Source organism: Colossoma macropomum, unplaced genomic scaffold, assembly GCF_904425465.1.
Source record: "Colossoma macropomum unplaced genomic scaffold, Colossoma_macropomum, whole genome shotgun sequence".
NCBI classification, from domain to species: domain Eukaryota; kingdom Metazoa; phylum Chordata; class Actinopteri; order Characiformes; family Serrasalmidae; genus Colossoma; species Colossoma macropomum.
The window spans coordinates 97,279-118,573 of NW_023495334.1; the positions used below are offsets into that span (position 1 = coordinate 97,279).

At 38.0% G+C, this 21,295-nt stretch overlaps 1 protein-coding gene across 2 annotated transcripts; it reads right to left on the reverse strand.

Annotated features, from left to right (window-relative positions):
- Nucleotides 1-11,215: 11,215 nt before the first annotated feature.
- On the reverse strand, nucleotides 11,216-13,990 carry LOC118801805 (C-type lectin domain family 10 member A-like). Of its 2 annotated transcripts, XM_036562177.1 has the most exons (6): nucleotides 13,840-13,990; nucleotides 13,675-13,745; nucleotides 13,596-13,602; nucleotides 13,370-13,552; nucleotides 11,356-11,498; nucleotides 11,216-11,282 (listed from the first exon to the last, which is right to left on the reverse strand). In XM_036562177.1, the coding sequence occupies exons 1-6, from the start codon at nucleotides 13,988-13,990 to the stop codon at nucleotides 11,235-11,237; spliced, it is 603 nt and encodes a 200-aa protein (XP_036418070.1). In that variant the 3' UTR covers nucleotides 11,216-11,234. The 2 variants fall into 2 exon arrangements, 1 of the variants encoding a protein (XP_036418070.1); XR_005006578.1 differs by lacking the exons at nucleotides 11,216-11,282; nucleotides 11,356-11,498; nucleotides 13,370-13,552; nucleotides 13,596-13,602 and having other exon boundaries at nucleotides 13,695-13,757; nucleotides 13,840-13,953.
- Between the last annotated feature and the right edge of the window lie 7,305 nt (nucleotides 13,991-21,295).

Consider the following 21,295-nt stretch of genomic DNA (forward strand, 5'->3'; position numbering starts at 1 on the left):
TGACTGTACAATGTTTGGCTTTTATGGCTATGAAGATCTAAAACACAAGTTTGCTAGCTCAGGCTCCTTCACCTTGGCAATGTGCATCCTTGAATTTGAGGAGTGGAGCTTCTGAAGGAGCACTGAAGGGAGCGGTCTATCACCAGTTGTTCTCCACAATCACATACTGTGCCTGGCAATGACTCCTGCACTTCCACGGCCAGTAGTGGGTGGCTTCAATACTATCATAGCTAATAGCTTTGGAAAAAGTTTGTATTGGGAGGACATACTAGACACATTGTAAGTTGTTTTACGGTGGGAAGAATGGAAGAGTTAAACTGGCAGTAGGATGCATAGAAGTAGAGTGTGCCAGAGGTGCCAGACAAGATGGATGGATAGATACAATCAGAGGAATCATGAAAAGGCTATAAAGAAACCTAAAGACTCAAACAACTTTTCCTTCAAGTTTGCTTAGGGTCATAGGGCAAATAGCTGATTTTTGCAGAACCCAGTGAGGGGAATTTCACTAGAGGCAGATTTTAGGAAGAATCTTCTCCTTGACAGAGAAATATATTGCGTCAAACAGAATACAGAACACATGAAAAAAAATCAAGATACACTAACTTGAAGAATCTTTCAATATCCATCCATTTCCAATGCACTTCAAAATCACAGTCTGCTTGATCAACCCAAGATTGGGTTACTAATCCAAAAACAGTGCTGTAAAAAATAAAACATGAATGTTACCTCTCCTTGGGTCTCATGTTGGGCTGGACATTTCTTGCTGTCTGTTAAAGTGCATGTTTAAAATAAACCAGCATTTGCCTATCACTGATTCTTGAGATAAGGGACAAAATGTCTTACATCGAAAAGTCAACACATGCTTGGTCCACAATCATAAAAGCATACAGAAATGTAATTGAGACCTGCAGTGAGTGCACAGTCATCATTTATATTGATTTTTCAGAATCCCAGAAGTGTAAATATGCCTCTGAAGTTCAAGTCTGATATTTTGGCCAGAATTTCCCACAGTTGAATCTTTATACTGGAATGAATTACGCCAAGAATGGATGGAGCAATCTGGACACATATGGATCCAGTCCTAGAAGATATTTGGGCAAAATTTACCACTGTGCACTTTTGGTCAGATGGTCCAAGTTCACTGTAAAAAAATCATCCAGCTTTTAAACTTACTTAAACTTAAGTAAGTAACTAGTTTAACTTAAAATTGAGTTCATTGAACTTGCAATATTATCAGAAAAAGAACTTATTTCAAGTAAGCCCAGTTACTTTTTAATGTTTAAAGGTTGCACATTTTTGATAGTGTAAGCAGGAAGAAACAGGAAGAACTTCTTCCTCCTTTCAGCGGCACCACCCACACTTCAACAGTACCACATGGAATTATTTCTCAACATTCCATGGTGAGGGTGACCCAGATGGCCCTGGGGGATCAGTAAAAAGAACTGCAGACAAATTGGTTTTGCAGGGAAATGATGTGACGAATGGAAAAGAGTTCTTTGAAATGACCTCAAACCATCTGAAAGCTGTATCACATCGAAGAAGAAGACATGGACAGTATGACACTCAATGCTGCTCACATTCACCTAGATTCCTTCTCCCATTCCTCCTCTGTTTTCTTGGGGATTAATGACTAGCCTACTAAACCTCCTTCTCTAAACAAACTACAAGCTTTTGTGACCTGTAACTCATTCTCTTAACTGAAACTGAAGAGGGTTAATGGGCACTGAAGCCAGAGGATCTTCTTACACCCTTTTTCTGAAGTGAGAAACTGGCCTCATATATGGTTGTAATTATTTATATATATATATATATATATATATATATGCACACACATTATGGCCAGCCAAACAGGAAATATTTAAGCTGAAACTGTGGGCCATATATATATATATATATATATATATATATATATATATATATATATATATATATATATATATATATATATATATGTATGTATTGAATACTGGGATTAACAAATATGAACACTGCTGTTTTTAAAATGATCTTTGTTTATTCATTGAATGTTTGTGTATATACTGACAATTCACCAATGTGTAGACATGATAAATGTACACATGATTTATCAACCACTCTCAAGTTGTTCTATTCAAGAGATCACTGTGTATACATGCTGGCACACAGGGGCTGTAACACTTGAGGTGGGGCAACTGGTTTAGCCCCAAAATTACTATAAATATATCCTTGGATGTAACGTTAACATTAATAGTTTGAGAATTCTTGTGCTTATATGTGTAATTTATAACTGACTCAAAACGCTACCATCCCACTGGGAATTCTCCAGACTCTTTTGGATTCATCTGTCTGGAAAACCATGACTGATGACACTTGGGTTTTGCTCAAAGATGAGTCATTTCATTTGCTGTTTAGTTGGTAATGTGAGCTGAATAATAGGCCGTGTGTATGCAAATACTGAAAATACTCATGGAAAATAATAATAATATATAAATAATAAAAAAATAATAAATAATAAAAAAAATATGTTGCATGTTTTATTCCATAGATTTTGGTAGCAATGTATTATTTCACAGTTTAAAATAATACTACAAACTCTCTCACCCCCAAAAAATTCAGTGTTAGTTAATTACATCCCATCTTTCACCCCCCAAAAAAACATTTCTTCAATGTTTCTGTTCCCTTTCTGATATTAGATAAGAGACAATACTGTTTAAACCTTGTACGATGTTTTGGGACACACTTTATCCACAATATGCCTGCATAGAAAGGTTTGAGAATGCAGCACTGGCATAGAATTCTGAAATTAAAGCACGACCGGCTTAATTCAGAGGAGCACTCTGGAGGAATTCAGCAGCAATTCACAGATCCATCCTGCCTTTCCGGAGCAGGATACATCATTCCATGTATTCAGTGTTGGAGAACAGATAGAGAAAACAGCACAGTTCTCCTTTCCATCTTTATCACTGGGTTCCCCCTCCCTCCAGAACCTTGGAGTACAAGACAGCATGTAACACATGATTTATTTCATTTATTTACTAATCTATTTAATTGTTTGTTAAATTACAAACAAAACAATAATGTTTCACTCACGCAGTGGTCAGTGGTGATCCGTCCACCCACTTCCACTCTCCTTCTCTTTCTTCATCACTCAGACCAATCCAGACGTATCTTTTTTCGGACTCAATGAACTCCTAGAGGAGAACAGAGTGTGATTAGAATAAGGAAATTTCTATCAGAGTTCAGTTCTTCTCTCTCTCTCTCTCTCTCTCCTCACCTGTTCCTCTCTGCTGTTTATGATCAGCAGATCTGCTCCTCTCTCTCTGCAGTCCTGCCTCGCAGCACTATAGCTCAATGAATAAGTAGAGAAGTAGTAATTGCTGTCTCCAAACTTCCTCCAACCTTCTGAATGTTGCTTCTCTAATACACAATAAAGCACATCTTAATAGTAATAAATGTGTGATTCCAGTTTGACTGTTTTGCGTTCAATTGTTTTGAAGAAGCCATGAAATTTTATTCAACAGCTTTGTAAAGATGTTGGTATTGAGTGCTTGTAATGGCAGCTGTTTCACTCACCCAGCTGTTTTAATAAGTCATCATATTTGGTCTGCATTGTGAGGATTTCCTTAGTCAAGGTCTTGGTTAGCTGGTCTCTTTCTGCAGTCAGGTTTTGGATACTGGATACAAGGGTCTCTCTGTCTACATCATCCTTCACATTAACATCTGCAGTGAGAAAACATGATGCAAAATTAGACAAAACTCTTGTACTACATATGTATTCTGTAGAGTTGCTGTCAAAAACACTAAAGCTAAGTCCAAGTCAAGATATGACTCACTTTCAGGCAGAGGCAAATTTAGTGATTCTGGGACCCCAAGCCAAAGATAGGAATTGGGCCCCAAGTTAGCTGTGCATAATAATTTGGAACACAGTGTAGATCATCACATAATTGCCTTGTTCATTACCAGTATATGCAGTTTTATTAGCACATAACAACAGAGAATAGTTCATTATATTCATGACAGAGGGGCATGGCTGCATTGAAAGTACTGAAAATAAAACACCACAATTTCAAATAACAGTTAATTTTAAATAATAGCTTATTTGAAATTGTATATCTGTACATATAGTTCAAAGCTCACCAGCTGGCCTTTCAGTTTTGTAAGAATTTCTTGACAAATGGATTAACAGAAATGCTTTAGAATTGCTTAGAACAAAACTTCCAATTAACTTCCATTAAATGTACACAACATTTGGCCCTCTTCTGTAAACTTCCAATTTTGGTTATTTTTTTTTTTCTTCGGACAACGACAATACTGAATTGGTGCTTTCATTGGGCCCCTTGACTCAGGGGGGCCCTAGGCAATTGCCAACTTTTGCCTTGCACAAAAACCACTCCTGCTCTCAGGGGATGTTTGCATTTGGAAAACAATGAACATTAAGAAACAAGTAATACCCACTTAAGGCATCAATTAGATCAGATTAGCCTGTGACCAAACTCGAGTACTACAGCACTAGTATTCTGTAGATCTGTATTCGAGAGACAAAATGTTTGAGGTTTTATTACTCACAGAACATGTACAGCACTATGTTGGTGGTCAGCAGGAGAACAAACAGCAGTCCCACACACACTGCAGCCATGCCGGAGCTTCTACTTCCTGTTCTAACAACTGATAATGAGTAAACTGACTTAGAAAAAGAACATAAAATATGTCAGTCTTTGCAAGCGTAAGCGTATGTAATTTACTCTACATCATTGCAATTAAGTGTATGTACTTTACAATGATAATAACCTTTAAAAACACTGGGAGTTTACTCTACCTGTCCACTGTGTCCTCATGTCCCTCTGTTTGCTGTTCTCCTTAGGTCCAACAGAATCTCTGCTCACATAAATGACCACTGTCATCTCCCCTCTGTCCATCTCACTCAGCTCATCACTGCTCACATCATCATAGACTCCCTCTGCCATTCTCTCTCTGACTGACTCTACTCTCAGCAGCTGCTGCTCTCAGTACTCAGTACATACATTGCTTCTTCAACAGCTGAAGGCTGAGACTATGAATTTAATAATAAATGTGTCTGTGAACAGGAACTAAGCCTAAAAGGACATTGTGCCTCTTGTATGTGGTTCTGATGTCACACAATGATAAAGAATGCACGATGTTCTGTCTAATATGGTCTGTGGGTTTGTGAGACATGATGGGACTCTGAGTTAAATTATGGTGGAACCTGAAAAATAAATAAGCAAATAGATTCCCTCTTCCTCTCTGTCTCTGCTTTACCACACTTTAACTTCAATACACAAACTGAACACTATACAAAAACGTATGACCTTGTAACTTCTGCAGTTAGCTGAAACCTATCTGGATTGTAGTCGGTGAACAGGTATAGGTCAAACCCAAAAAAAGACAAAAGACAGAAAAGGACAAACATAACAGAGGCAACCAGAACAAAAAGGCAAAAAGGCAAAGTCAGAAAATCCAGAAACAAGCTCAAATACATAACAAGGCAAAACAACAATCAGGAAATGCTCAGTAGCTCCACTAGGACAAGCAATACCTCACATAGGTAACTAGTCTAAAGCCCTGGCTAAACTAAGACTGGTCACATGACAAACAGAGCAGGTGCAACAAATCAGTATTAAGGTAGGTGACTGCGAAAAGTGATTGGTGGATTGCAGAGGTCTAGCAGTCAGGTGATCTCCCAGGGGATTCTGGGAAATGAAGTCTTTATGTGAGTCTGGGCCAGAGGGATGCATGACAGAATCACTAAATACACCTGACATATAGATCTGCTATTTCTGATGCATGCATAAGTTGAATGCATGCACAGCCTGGCTTATTCATGCTGATCTAAGTTGGTTTATGCTGGTCTGCCAGCATGGTAGTAACGATGCTGACCAGCAGAGAACATGTAGAGAGGAGAATTACCACTATGTAATGTCTTCCGGGTTTGTCAAATGCTAGAGGACGCTGCCGAGCAAGTCCAAAGTGAATGGGTTAATATAGAGCATTTGAGTAAAATCATAGTTTAGAAATGCTGTTTTTCCAAGCAGGAAACTACTCGTTTCAAGGGGAGTGTGTGGTTATAGTGTCCAAGGGGAGATGCTAGGAAAGCCTGGACAAAAGAGGTTCCAATCCAATTGCCATGCCTTTATTAAATTCTAAGAAAGCACCAAATCAATAGAAAAAGAAAGGTTTAAACATTAGGTCTTAAACCTTATGGCTCTAATGTTTTTTGTTTTTTTTTTTCAGCAGGGCTACCTCTCCCTCATAGAACGAAGCACAAGGTGCGTGAGCCAGTTTAATCCTTCCCTGGGAATTCTGAATGTATACACTTTCTGCATCATTTTTCTTACATTTCTTTAATTACAGGGTAAGATGTATGTATATAATGAATCGCTTTGTCTTCATGTGTTTTGAAAAGTAACAGTATGCCTGACTCACTCCTACATGCACACTCTTTTTACAGAGCCATTTAAACAGGTTGTCCATAACTTTATTCAGTCATTTACAAGTTAATTAAATGCACAGATTCAATTGGCCAGCCTCTTTCCTATGAACACTGCATTTACTGCATGTTGTGATCAGTTCTGTTCTTCAGACTGAAGGAGTTTTTGTAATGAGAAGCAATAATGTAAAGTAATAATGAGACTAAACTAAAAATCTCTACTAAAGACTCACGACTTGAGTCAGACTCATATGCCAGAGACTTTAAACTCAAGATTCGATTGAATTGACTTGTGAACGTCTCATCATGAGTACAAAGTGGGCTGGTATCCTGAGGCTCCTCTCTGTCCATCTCACTCAGAGACACTCTGCCTTCTTGATATGTTCAGGTATGCAGCACACATACTGTATGTTAACATACGACATTGCTTTGATAAAGATGTGAGAGTTTATGAGAGTAAGTAACAGATTATGCTTAAAAAAAATAAACCTGATAATTGTTTTTTTTTTTTCTTTGGAGCACTCATAATGCTAGCCATGTCAGCGTGCATGAGCTCTATTTCAGCAGTTGCTCAGTGTAGGAAGAATGGAGAATTAGGAACAAGTGAAAGGAAAAGGGGCATAACAGATATAGATGGGTAAAAAGGAGCAATAATTTGGTAAAAAAAAAGAGAAATAGTTGGTGTGATACATTTGGTGGTAAAAGGATCTTTGAGGAAAAAAAGTGAAAAACGGATTTGAAAGTGCCAGTCAGCAGTGATCAACATATGTCTGACATAAAAAAGTTGGAAATTGTGTGAGATGCAAAGAAAAACCCACAAGCAACTTGACTTCTCTGTAGTGTGGCAGTTTCAGAATGTGCAATAAAGAGATACCTCAACAGAAATGGGCTGCATAGTAGAGTTACCAGAAAAACCACTTGTAGCCTGAAAGCTGCACTCTTGAACTTTTTACACAAGCCCACCCTTCAGTAGCTGCATGAAGGTTCTGTAGTGGTACTGATCCTTCTAACAATAATATACTGTAAAAATCTTTTTTTTTTCAGCTTGTGATTTTTGGCATCATCTGATAATAGTTCCTAAAACATTCAAGATATCTGCACATATGCGTAAAGTGGAATTCCACCAGTTTTTATAATTTTCTGCATAATTCAGTCATTGCAGTGTAAAAAAAAAACCATTTGGTGTGTTTTAATGTGAAGTGGTTAATTGTAGAAAAATGTGCTGACTCAGGTATCTTTACAGGGGTGGTGATGGGAATCAGGGGTCACAGTAGCCTATTTTACTGGCTATCCAAAATGTCCAGGGAAACTATGTGTTTTCTGAGTTTGCATATGTTGATAATGGTGAAATAGTAATAGTAATAATAATAGTATATAGTACTATTTTTTTCAATAGTAAGTCTGAAAAAAAAAAAACAGGCTTCTAATAATACGTTTTAGAACAAATAATATCTTAAAACTATCATAAAACAATGTCTCGGGCATTTTGTGATGCATTTCTGTGAGAAACTTCTCATTAAACTCTTCAGACATCTGGTTCCTCTGAACTGACTTGGTAAGTTTCTCTAGAATGGAACATTTCCTATCAAACCACTCTGAATGACCATTCTTCCAGAATCTGGAATTAGCACACAATACGTATCACACAGTTGTAAATACCTGATATCATTCTTTGAATGATTTGTTTTTGCTGCATGATATTAATATTAAATCATAAATATTAATCAGTCTCATTAATTAATCAGTCTCACATTATCAAATCATAGATAGCACAATCTATCATTTCTAACTAAAGAAAATGTCATTAATTTCTGAGGATTTAAATAAATGTGCATTATTTTATATAGATATCAGCAACAACCAGCATTTGAATGAAATCAAGACAGACAACTTGAGAAAACGAATGAAATGGAAAACAATCATCAGTATGTTTACAGTGAAAGATACTTATCAGTTTTATACTTAATATTCTGCTAGTGGAACTATTATAATGTATCGTTATATTTGAAACTTTGCGAACAAAATTAACACCACATATTATGTTGAGATATTACAATAGAATGTAAGTGAGGGGAGAGATCACATGCAAAGAGATTTAATCCGCTGCATGTACAAATCAGATTCAGTTCAGATTATCTAATCAAAACTGGTTAAACCAAAAGCATAAATAAACACAAAATTAATTAAACTTTACCGACTTGGTGTGGTCTTTAACTATGCTATGCCCAGATGTTAAGAGTTCAGCTTCACTTTGATCGATATTTTTATCTAAAGTGTGTCGTCCTCACAGAACTCCTGTGTGGAATGTGGAGGGGATTTTCAATGTTTTCTTGTTGAAGGATTAATGTCAGTGTCATCCAGGTTCCTGTAAATACTTGGAATCCTCTAGAAGTTGATCCAGGAAAACAGTCTAGTCTGCATTTTTGAAGGACTTGATCACTTCACAAGACCACTAACTGCCTTTCGCAAGCGTAAAAAGAGTATTTTTCAACGATGATCAGCCCTCAGGCTACAGTTACAGTTTCAACTGACTTGAAATAGACCGAGCCACACTATTACTGCACTATTCATGCTTGTACAGTCTATTACTGCACTATTCATGCTTGTACAGTCTATTACTGCACTATTTATACTTGTACAGTCTATTACTGCACTACTGCATTTCTCAGCACAATGAGAGTGAAGTTGAATCTAATCTAATCTAATCTAATCTAATCTAATGTAGTGCAGACAATAGAGAAGGGGCAAACAGAGGAGATCTCTCTTTAACACCTTTTTTATTACCTGGAGGCACTGAAGACACCCCTTTTTCTTGCTTTAAGCAATCCTGGCAGCATTTCTGACACCTACTAGTAGGCATGGTACCTACATAGCATATGATTAAACAAGTGGAATCAGGTGTACTTCTGCTTGATTGGAATGAAAACCTGCCCTATACTGCCCTATCATAGTACTGAATTACTTTAAAGGGGAATTCCACCAAATTAGCAAAATTTCAACATAATTCAATCAATGAGATTAAATTGAGTAAATTATTGAGTAAATAGTGTAAATAAAATAAAGCTATTTCACTCCATATCCAGTGAACTTTCATGTGTCTTCTGAGCTTTTAAATAACAGTGGAAAAATGGAAAGATTTCCTTGGGTACTATTTTGCCTTGCAACTCCCTGCATGTACCTCTCCACCATGAATGGATTTTAAAAAATTCATTTTATACCAAAACTATCGTAAAACACTGTCTCAGACATCAGGCAGCACATTCTTAACCATATTATGTAATGAGGTGAAGGAGCTTTGAGAGGCATTAAACTTCAGACATCAGGGCCACCTTCAGTCTCAAAAGGCTGTGCAGTGTTTTGCTAAAGTTCCCAGGTTGAACGACGTGTTTCGCCGAAACTGTGCAAAACGGGCTTTGAGGTATGTTTTCTCTCATTTGTTGAGTGTGTCAGAGATGTTACCCAATCAGCAGCGACATGTATATAAAAACCCCAGCTGTATTAATAATGCAACGCACACAATGGACTCTAATAAAGTGCATAATATAAAATATATAATAAATGTAACAACTACAAATGCAGCCACTTTAGCTCGGTGTACGCCACAAACGAAGATGTTAGAAGACGTTTGTCCTAAGTATTTTACTGTAAAGTGCTTTTAGTCAGACTCCAAAAATTCTTTGGAATAGTCACCATAATGGCCTTCTCAGCTTCCATAATTGCAACGCACCACTGTTGCCTTTTAAATAAACATTTTGCTGTGTTTTGTTGGGGCTGAATGGAGCCCTGGTTCCTGACACCACCACTGTGTGCAAATCAGGCTTGCTAGTTTCTCTATAATGGTGAATTTCACACCAAACCAATCTGAAAGACTACCCAGTACAGCTTCTAGACTGCTCTGCTTCTAAACTGGCTTTCCTTAAACACAGAGTTTGATGACATAATATATTTCAATAACTTTAATATGCGTTCAAAAATATACTTTAATAAAATGTTACAACTTAATACAAGGTGTTTAAGCAACACACACTCAAAGAAAAGTACACAAAAAAAATATTCTATGTAGTTTGCAATGTATTGTGATGTAAATCAGGTAAGATTGTGCAGTGCAATTAGCTTTAACAGCTAATGTAATTTCCATTTCTGTTTCTGTTTCTTTCCACATGTTTGATAATAGATGACTACTGTTAAAAACCTTGATGACTATAATTTATGAAAATGCACTTTAAATCTCTTTGCCAAAATGATAAATGGCAATGGGGTCAAATTATGCTATCAAATCAGTGATTGGCATAAATTACTGGAGCACTTTAGTGTCCCCTAATGTCAGTGTGAATTCACAGATCCATCCAGCCGTTTCAGAGCAGCGTATGTCATTCCATCTCTTCAGTGTGTAAGCAGGGGTAGTGAAAACAGCACAGTCCTCATTTCCATAAGTATCTTTTGGTTCACCATCCTTCCAGAACCTTATTAAATTAGTAGATAGAATATATTGGAGAAGTTAATTTACACATCTTTGATTGTTTGTTTATCTCTTTATTTATCATTTATTTGTCATGTTTCAAAAAGCAAAACTTTAGTGGTACACAATAAAATCCTTTGATTTGTTTTCAATCTCTTAATTGACTCTGCTTTTCTTTGTGGATATGTCTTTGTTTCACTGAGCAGGGCCTGTTATATTCTAATAAAACTCTGACTTTGTATACATTCTTCAAATATGTGGCCAGATCTGAGGACACAGCAGTTTGTTTTCACTCACGCAGTGGTCAGTGCTGATCCATCCACCCACTTCCAGTCTCCTTCTCTTTCTTCATCACTCAGACCAATCCAGACATATTTGTTTTTCATTCTTAATGAACTCCTAGAGGAGAACAGAGTGTGATTAGAATAAGGAGATTTTTATCAGAGTTCATTTCTTCTCTCTCTCTCCTCACCTGTTCCTCTCTGCTGTTTATGATCACCAGATCTGCTCCTCTCTCTCTGCAGTCCCGCCTGGCCTCACTCCAGCTCTTGCGGTCAGTAGAGAAGTAGTAATAGCTACTCCCAAATTTCTTCAAATCTTCTAAACGTAGCTTGTCTAAAACATAATTAAATTGGTGTTCAGCAGGAGAACACAGCAGTTTTACACACAGCCCGCTAGTTTGGCACATCTGCTTTCTGTTCTAATAATTGATAAATGGTGCACTGAATTATATTTTCATCAAGTCTTCATCATATTTAGTAGTGTGGATCAGTGGTGTGTGCAGAAATACATTTTTGGGTAGGTCTGTGAAAAAGTGGGTACTTGGTAGATACAATTTCCAAACACGCTGGTGTCCCTCAGTGTCATGACATCATAACCCAATTGCATATTATAAACCCAACCAACACTGCAACACCCTCCACTTAGAGGGGACCATCAGGGCCCTCTACACCCTCAGAGAGGGTCTTAGATATTCTAAAAATTGGTGGTCCAGCTATACATTTACAAAGGGCCAAGCAATACTTACTCAATGAGAGACCAATTTCAAATGACAGTAAAACTGACCAATCATATCTTCCCTCTACAGGGGTGGGCTTTGTTATCACTAACTTTATGACAAGTTCCGCCTGCTGTGGGGACATGCAGACTCTGGGGACAAAGCTACCAAAATAAGCTATCTAGCTTGTTGGTTCGTGATGGAAGCATAACGTTACCGCTAGTGAGAAGAACATCGCTGCAAATGTATGGATGGTTACAAAGATGGATTTAGTGATTTAGGAAGTTTATCCAAGTCAGCCATCACCATCAGAATGCTTGAGAATCAATTGTCGATTAATTTAAAAGCAAAGGATCAGTTGCATGATCCCGCCATTAACTTCTTCATCCGAAAGGGCAGGAGGATAGGGCTTTGTTACGTTATGACTTCGTTCTCAAGTAATGCTCTAATCAGAGGGTAGGTTATTTAAAACCTTACAGGCTGCAGTGTTTGCTGATTTTATTCTGGCCGTCATTCTGCCATTATGCGGATTAGTGGTCATTTTTCTTGTGCTGATGTGTCTGACTCTCATGGCTGCTCGGCTGTGTGTGCGCTGTCGTGATGTGCAGGCTTGTGCGAAATGCTGTTAGTTGTATGTGGTAGGAGGCTGTGACTGTCATGCTTTTTCTGAAGAGCACACAGAGCTTGTATGATGATGCGATCATTTGTAAGGAGTATTTGCATTTTGCCCAAGAAATTAGCTGTTTTGTTTAGGTGATAACCCTCTTTGTGCTATTTGCTCGTTGCATTTCTAGGGTCTCAAGTATCGTCTTAATTTTTGTTTCTTTTGCAGTACTTTAGGAGGGAACACAGTAAACTAGGCTGTTTTTTTTGTCTGCTGACCACAGGCGCAACTTAACAGTGAAGGCAACATAACAGAGTTAAAATCAGACAGCGGAGATGTTGAGACAAACACAGCAAACTTAAAAAGCTAAACCTAACCATCATAGGCCAAAGAATACTGCTACGGTGGGCATTAAAATGTTTAAGGGCCATTTTAGCTTACCTTTAATGGCTTGATGCATTGAAGCAGATGTTTGCTTTGACACTGTGAAACAGCCCATTTTAGCTTTTGTTGTAAAAGTAAAAGCACTGTAAGAACCAAATTCCCAGAAATCTGACAGTGACAACAATTTTTAGATTTATGGCTTTGGATATGGGTCGATAACAACATACTTTATTTTATCTGGAGCTGAGAAAATAAGACAGAGCGTGATGGAAATAATGTGCATAATGACGTAACTGGCCATAATACAACAACAGTACCCACAAAAAACAAGTCAAACTTTGTTGTCTTTAAAATGAAGCTTATGTTTTTTATTATATTCTTCGGCTACAGCCCCCGATGTAGATTATTCCTACATGATGAAGTTATCACATTTCTTCAGTAAATGTTTTTTTCTTCTTCCATTTAAGTATTTGTAACTGTGAGTAAACTCATTTCTCTCACCTAACCATCTGTTTTTCTGGTCTCTCTCCTCAGTCAGATTCTGGTAGCTGCTCTTTAGCTGGTCTCTTTCTTCAGTCAGGTTTCTGATACTGGATAAGAGGGTCTCTCTCCCTGCAGTGAAGTTGACTTTCAAAGAGGAGATAGTTTGGGCCAGACCATCTTTCTCCTCTTTCACATTAATATCTGCATTAAGAAAATACCATAATTTTTGTGACTGAGCCCTTACAGAAGACCTTATGTGTGTAGCATTTGAAAGAGGAAACATCTGAGGTTGTGTGAAATACTCACAGTACATGTACAGGCACTATGTTGGTGGTCAGCAGGAGAACACACAGCAGCCCCACACACACCACAGCCAGTCTGGAACATCTGCTTCCTGTTCTAACACCTGATAAAGAGTGAACACACTTAGTGTGGACTTCTTAAAAATAAGTTTTCTTTCTAGATTATATGCTCAGAACTTACTCTACCTTTGTGCGATGCTTTCGGTTTTGTGTTGGTATCCTGAGCTCTAACAGCATCTACACTCACATAAATATCCACCATCTTCTCCACTCTCTCTCTTCTGTCCATCTCACTCAGCTCAAAGCTGCCCACATCATCATAGATTCCCTCTGCCATTGTTTCTCTGACTGACTCTACTTGTAGCACTTAAAAGTGCTTATTAATGTGTCAACAGGAAATAAGCACACCGGAAGACATTGACCTTGTGACTTTGGTGTGACTGTCATGTCAAAACTACTTTTCTACACTGTTTGAGTGCAGCCGCTGTCGTTTTCATTGTGTGCTCAATTTGTCCCATTACATACATATACATATGTGTTCTTACCACGTAGAAGAGCACACTGATATTAAATGTATGTGTGTGTGAGACTGAGGTAGTCTGAAACCACCCATGGTGTCTTAAAGAAGTGCTATCATACACAAGTAGATGTGTGTCACTGGTTTCCTTTTGCTCTTGTGTCTGTCACTCAGGAAATGTGATCAGACTTAACTGATACCTCATACACACTCAAAGTGTTGAGTTCATGACCTTCATTATAATCACACATCATATGGACAAAAGTATTGGGACACCTACTTGTTACATCTACAGGATCTTTTATGACATTCCACTCTAAATCCATAGGCATGAATATGGAGTTGGTCTCCCCTTTGCAGCTATAACAGCTTCCACTCTTCAGGGAAGTTTTCTCTAAGATTTTGAAGTGAGTCTGTGGGACTTTTGTCCGTTCATCCAGAAGAGCATTTATGAGGTCAGACACTGATGTTGGACGAGAGGGCCTGGCTCTCAATCTCCATTCTAGTTCATCCCAAAGGTGTTCGATGGGGTTGAGGTCAAGGCTCTGTGAGGGCCAGTCAAGTTCGTCCACACCAAACCCACCCAGCCATGCCTTTATGGACCTTGCTTTGAAACACTTAATTCTTCATTCAGTCAACATCGGAGACATATGAAATAGCATGCAAAGAGTTTACAGCCACTGAAGTTGCTATAACTGTCTTGGAAAGTAGCGGCGAAGCATTCTGATATATATATATACACCGATCAGGCATAACATTATGACCACCTCCTTGTTTCTAAGCTCATTGTCCATTTTATCAGTTCCACTTACTACACAGGTGCACTTTGTAGTTCTACAATTACAGACTGTAGTGCATCTGTTTCTCTGCATACTTTGTTAGCCCCCTTTTACACTGTTCTTCAGTGGTCAGGACCCCCATGTACCCTCACAGAGCAGGTACTATTTGGGTGGTGGATCATTCTCAGCACTGCAGTAACATTGATGTGGTGGTGGTGTGTTAGTGTGTGTTGTGCTGGTCTGAGTGGATCAGACACAGCAGTGCTGCTGCAGTTTTTAAACACCTCAGTGTCACTGCTGGACTGAGAATAGCCCACCCACCAAAATTATCCAGGCAACAGTGTCCGGTGGGCAGCGTCCTGTGACCACTGTTGAAGGACAAGAGGATGACCAACACAAACTGTGCAGCAGCAGATGAGCTGTCGTCTCTGACTTTACATCTACAAGGTGGACCGACAAGGTAGGAGTGTCTAATAGAGTGGACAATGAGTGGACAGTGTTTAAAAACTCCAGCAGTGCTGATCCGTCCACCCCCTTCCAAACTCCTTCTCTTTCTTCATCACTCAGCCCAATCCAGACAGATTTGTTTTCCTTCTTAATGAACTCCTAGAGGCCTTCCGCCCGATGACAGCTGGGGTAGGCTCCAGCACCCCTGCCGCGACCCAGAAGGATAAGCGGTTTAGATGATGATGATGATGTGTGTGTGTGTGTGTGTGTGTGTGTGTGTGTGTGCGTGTGCGTGTGCGTGTGTGCGTACTCCTAGAGGAGACCAGAGTGTGATTAGAATAAGGAGACCTCTATCAGAGTTCAGTTCTTCTCTCTCTCTCTTCTCACCTGTTCCTCTCTGCTGTTTATGATCAGCAGATCTGCTCCTCTCTCTCTGCAGGCCTGCCTGGCTGCACTATAGCTCTTTGAATAAGTAGAGAACCAGTAATAGCTGCTTCCAAAATTCCGCCAACCTTTTGAATAGAGCTTCTCTAATACAATTCTGTAGTACATATTCATATTTTAATAGTAATAAATATGAGCTATTTTTACGTTAGCAGATCTAAAAGAGCTGAATCAGATCGATACATCCACTTACTATGAATGCTTACTATGGGTTTATACATGACCTGATGAGAGAGTGTTTAATTGAATGTGTGGCCACATTTTCTGGCCTATCAAAAAGGCTTCTGAACGTGCGGTCGACCATCATTGTAAACTGTAAACTTCTTTTTTTGTTTTTTTTTTTACTTTTTATCTCATAACATTGAACATACAATAACGCAGCACTGTTTAATGCAAAAACTTTCATTTTATAAGTACTTTTTAGTCATCAAATTACTACTGCAAGTTTTATTTAGCACCAGTCCAGTGGTGCCCTCTTCTCACGCTGGGGCTGAATCTCAAATGACTCCCTGATCCCTACAAAGTGCACTATGTAGAAATTTAAATACTGGCTCCTGTACCCCAACGGTGCAAAATATAGCTAAGACATAGGTATTTGGTACTCAGACACATCCATACTCAATAAAAGAGGCACTATTTGGCTGTAGAAGCCAGAATTTGTAAACTTTCATAGCTAGCGCACACCTATGAACTAAACAATTTTATGAGAACATAAAATCTGTTAACAGCTTTTGAAACACAGCAATATATCCACATATGATGCTCACTGTATAAACCAGAAAATCCTCAATGCTGAGCAAAATTAAACTCTTTCTGCCACGTCTGTAGCTTACGGTCAGTTAACACGTGCAGAATTTCACTTGTGAAAACAGAAAAATCTGCCACATGTTTAATTAAAGGTTATTCGTGGGTCATCTACAAAGACACAGTAATCATCACAAGTGGACAGATTGCTCTGTTACACCTCATGTTCTATTTCAGATAAAGCCTTTTGCACCCAGTGTGCTGTTGGCCCCATCCTGATGGAATGACTGACAGGTCAAAGCCTGTCAAATGAAAATCGCATTGAATGTATTTTCAAAATCATTATGCCACAGAATGAGCACAGCAGGTGAGAACATGTGATTTCAAAGAGAGGAGGCCTGTCTCTCTATTTGCATTTGAATTCTGTCTTCTTTCTAGTTTGGTGTTCTCTTTTATAACACAACTTCAAATGCATTTCATTTTTGACACCATCGCATAATCACATAAAGCATAGCCATGCAGTTCTAATTTAAATAAGGCAACATATAAAGCGCCTACATCCCTGTGTAAAAGCAATATTAGTGTACCAAGTCGCAAATGAAAACGATATGACTCACTTTGAGTGTTCGTGTTGAGGCTAAAATTGCGTATATATGTGGGAAATTTGAGTTTGTGGCTGATGTATTCACAGTGCCTGTAGAGCACTATGTTGGTGGTCAGAAGGGAAACATACATCAGTCCAGCACTCACTGCAGTCAGTCTGAAGCTTCCGCTTCCTGATATAACAACTGACAAAGAGTGAACTGACTTGAAAAACTGAACCCAAAAATACAGTCATTGTGATTAAGTGTATGTGCTCTACAATGACAATAACATTTCACTGTATATACAGTGAGAGTTTACCTCTCTGTTGCGCCATCGTCTCCTTGTTGGTGTCCTGCACCTTTGTGTTGGTATCTTGAGCTCTGATAACTTCTTTACTGACATAAATGATCACTGTCATCTCCTTCCTGTCCATCTCACTCAGTACAAAGCTGCTCTCATTTTCAAAGATTTCCTCTGCCATCCTCTCTGACTGACTTTACTCTCAGCGTTCAGTACCTACACTAAGCCTTCTCTTACAAGAACAGCTGACAGCCGAAGACTGAAACTGCAATGAGACTGTGTCTGTGAACAGGAAGCACAAAGCAACACACTGGGCTTACTGCTACGTATGTGGCTTCAGTGTGACACCATGATAAAGAATACATGATGTAACTATGCTTTGTGGGTTTATAAGACACAACAGAAATCTCTGTTAAACTAAAACAAAATCCTTACAAATAAAAAATCTAATAAGATTAGATTTCCTTCACCATCCTCTCTCTGCTTTACTACACTTCAACTTCCCTACACAAACTGTAACACTCATGACCTTGTAACCTTGTAACACCACTGGCTGGACTGGAAAATTCTCTCAGACAAACTTCTAACCACTCTGTTAATTATGATTAGATACTGATGGTTAAATTTGTACGGAGAGAGGATAACAGACCCCCTTCTCTTTCACACTTACTTTACACTTACTGTGCATGCTGTATGTGTTGAAGTAGTGGCCTGCACAGACTCAGGCAGGGGCTGAGGTGTCTCACAAGGGCATTTGGAGGGGTACATCTGAGTAAGGGTACATCAAGATTTTTTATGTAAATTCCATTATAAATAAAGTTACTGTAATATTCTGTTTTTTGTAACCAGATCTGATTATAATTATACAAACGTAATGTATATTACAGTCCGTGTTTGTTGCAAGAACCAAGAACAGACCTAATCCTAACAAATGCTATATTAAAGTCACTGTGTAATGTTTAAACACATTATTCAACAAATATTAATAGTTACTTCATCATTGAAACCTATAATAATAATAATAATAATAATAATAATAATAATAATAATTATTATTATTATTATTATTATTATTATTATTATTATTATTATTATTATTATTATTATTATTATTATTATATACAAACAGAAAACTAGGTCAATGGAGCCAGACTTTTTTCCAAGTAATTTTGGGTCGTTTCTTTTAGTCCATTCATCATGAAATTTACAAACAATGAAAAGGGTAACAGGTATTTTCAAATTATGTCTCATATATATATATATATATATATATATATATATATATATATATATATATATATATATATATATATATATATATATATACACTGCAGTGCTAAGAGTGAATGATCCAGCACCCAAATGATACCTGCTCTGTGGTGGTCCTGTGGGGGTTCTGACCATTGAACAACAGGGTGAAAGTGGGCTAACAAAGTTTGTAGAGAAACAGATACAGTCTGTACACTACAGTCTGTAATTGTAGAACTACAACGTGCTCCTATATGGTAAGTGGAGCTGATAAAACAGACAATGAGTGTAGAAACAAAGAGGCAATTTTAATATTATGGCTAATCTGTGTATACATCTCGATACGCCATGTTGTTGCCAAGATACCAACAGCTCACTGCTAGCTGTTAGCATTACATAGTAGCGTCTTTTACCCAGAAAAAGTCTTTTAAGAAGGTTAGCATGCTGATCTTTTTATAACCAGAATAAATAGTATTGTATTTGTACACAAACTTCTCTTCCACTGTGCCAGTGCTGGTGTTTTCTGTCATTTCTTTCCTAAAAGCACTGGCACTAACAAAGAGGATTATGGGATATGTAAGGCAGCAATGGATTTATCTATGCCGCCTTCCAAAAAGAAAAAAAAACAGCCAAACAGAGGAACCTAGCAGGCAGTGTTTCATACAGACATTCAACTACGACAGGACTGAGTGACTTCCTGCCTTTGAATACTGTATGAATAGGAAGCATTTGTTAGATTTCACACACAGCCACAGACTGTATAACACTTATTTAAAGAAAAAACACAAAAAAATCACCACAGCAACAATAAACAGCACTGAATGATTACCCACATGTATATAACTAAATGTATTCGACTAAAATGTCAGATAGAAACTTCTAAGCCCACAAGTTATATATGGCCACTCAAATCAGTTTCGTTCTATATTTAAGCCAATTTATAAAAATTACAGCCCCCTAACAATGTCTTTTAAATCCATAATGCTAGCTGGAGATGCCATCTCAGCTGCCACTGTGCTGGTTGAATCCTTGTGTTCACATTCCTTCCTGCGATGTCAGACTGTTTTTAGAAATTTAGAAATCCTTGGTTCTGCATTAAATTACTCTTTTCTGTATTAGTTTTATTGTTTTGTGCACTGCTGATATTTTAGCATTTGCACAATTTAAACTAGACAAGCAATGTGCTCACTGCTTCCACTAATTTACAGCAGCATAATATCTGGATGCTGATGGAACAGACATGGCTATTTTTTCAGGTGTTTGGGGTCATTATCTTGCAGAAAGGTCCACCCACAGCCTGATTTCCGAAGTATTAGTAGAATTCATTATGCCATTGATTTTCAAATGAGCCCCTGAATCACCAGTAAAACAGCTACACAGCAAATATGATCCACCACTACATTTGACAGTGGCTACTTTTTCAGGAGCTGTCCATTGTATGCAGTTCCTTTTTCTTACCAAATGTGATGATGGTGTGCACGACAAAGTTTTATTTTTCTCTCATCAGACACATCACACGATCCCACCTGTAGATTCAGTTACATTTTGCAGTGTTCAGGTCCTGCATTTTATGGCTTGCTCTTAGGAAAGGCTTCTTTTGCGGGACTCTTCTAAACAGCTTCTGGTCACAGAGGTGGCATCTGACAGTGGATTTTGACATATGAAAACCCTAAGATTTAAAGAAACTGTGCAGTTCTAAGGTATGATCTTTATGTTCCTTTTTGCCTCCTTACTGTCTGTGTGGGCAGTATGCTCATGCGTCCTCTTTATGGCAAATTTTCAACTGTTCCCTGATTGATCTTAATGGTAGATACACAGACAACCTTCTGTCTAATGTGAGTTGACAGCTCTTGGGTTTACCCAATCATCGTAGACTCCCTCCACCATTCTCATGACACTCTAAGTCGTCTCTTCTGAGACAGCTGAAGACTGTTGCTACAGCGAGACTGTAATTGATTTATTAATAAATGTTTCTGTGAACAAGAAGTAAACACTAATTATCACACTGCACCTACTGCTCTGCATGTATCTTTGATGTGACACCATGATAAAGAATGTGTGACAGTTCAACAGTGGTCCTGTAAACACACAGCTGATAGATATCTACATTGTTCTTGATTCCCTGTTTTACAGTGTACGACTACTAACAAGCATTTTCAGGACTAAGTTACCTTTTTCAAAACTTTTCACATAGTTAGCACAACAATAGGCAGTTGAGACCAAACCAGGAACACAAACAATACATTCAGTGACCACAATTACCACCATAATTCACAGCTTTTAACAAGACTGTGTATTTGTGGAGCTCAATATGCAAATGCCTGCATGCACTGTTACAAAACTGTTACACTTATCTCCAAAACGGAACATTGAAATAAACTGCATATCTTTTGGTAGCACTTTATTTTACGGTATGGTAAGTAACTTGTATTTAATAGGTAAATATGTGATACTTACTAGTAATTTTCTGGTACATACTTTGTTTGTACATAGTAATTTACATAAAAAGAACTACCGGGTATGTATAGCTGCACTCGCTCAAATTTAACAGGTAAATATAAAAGTACTTACAAGTAAT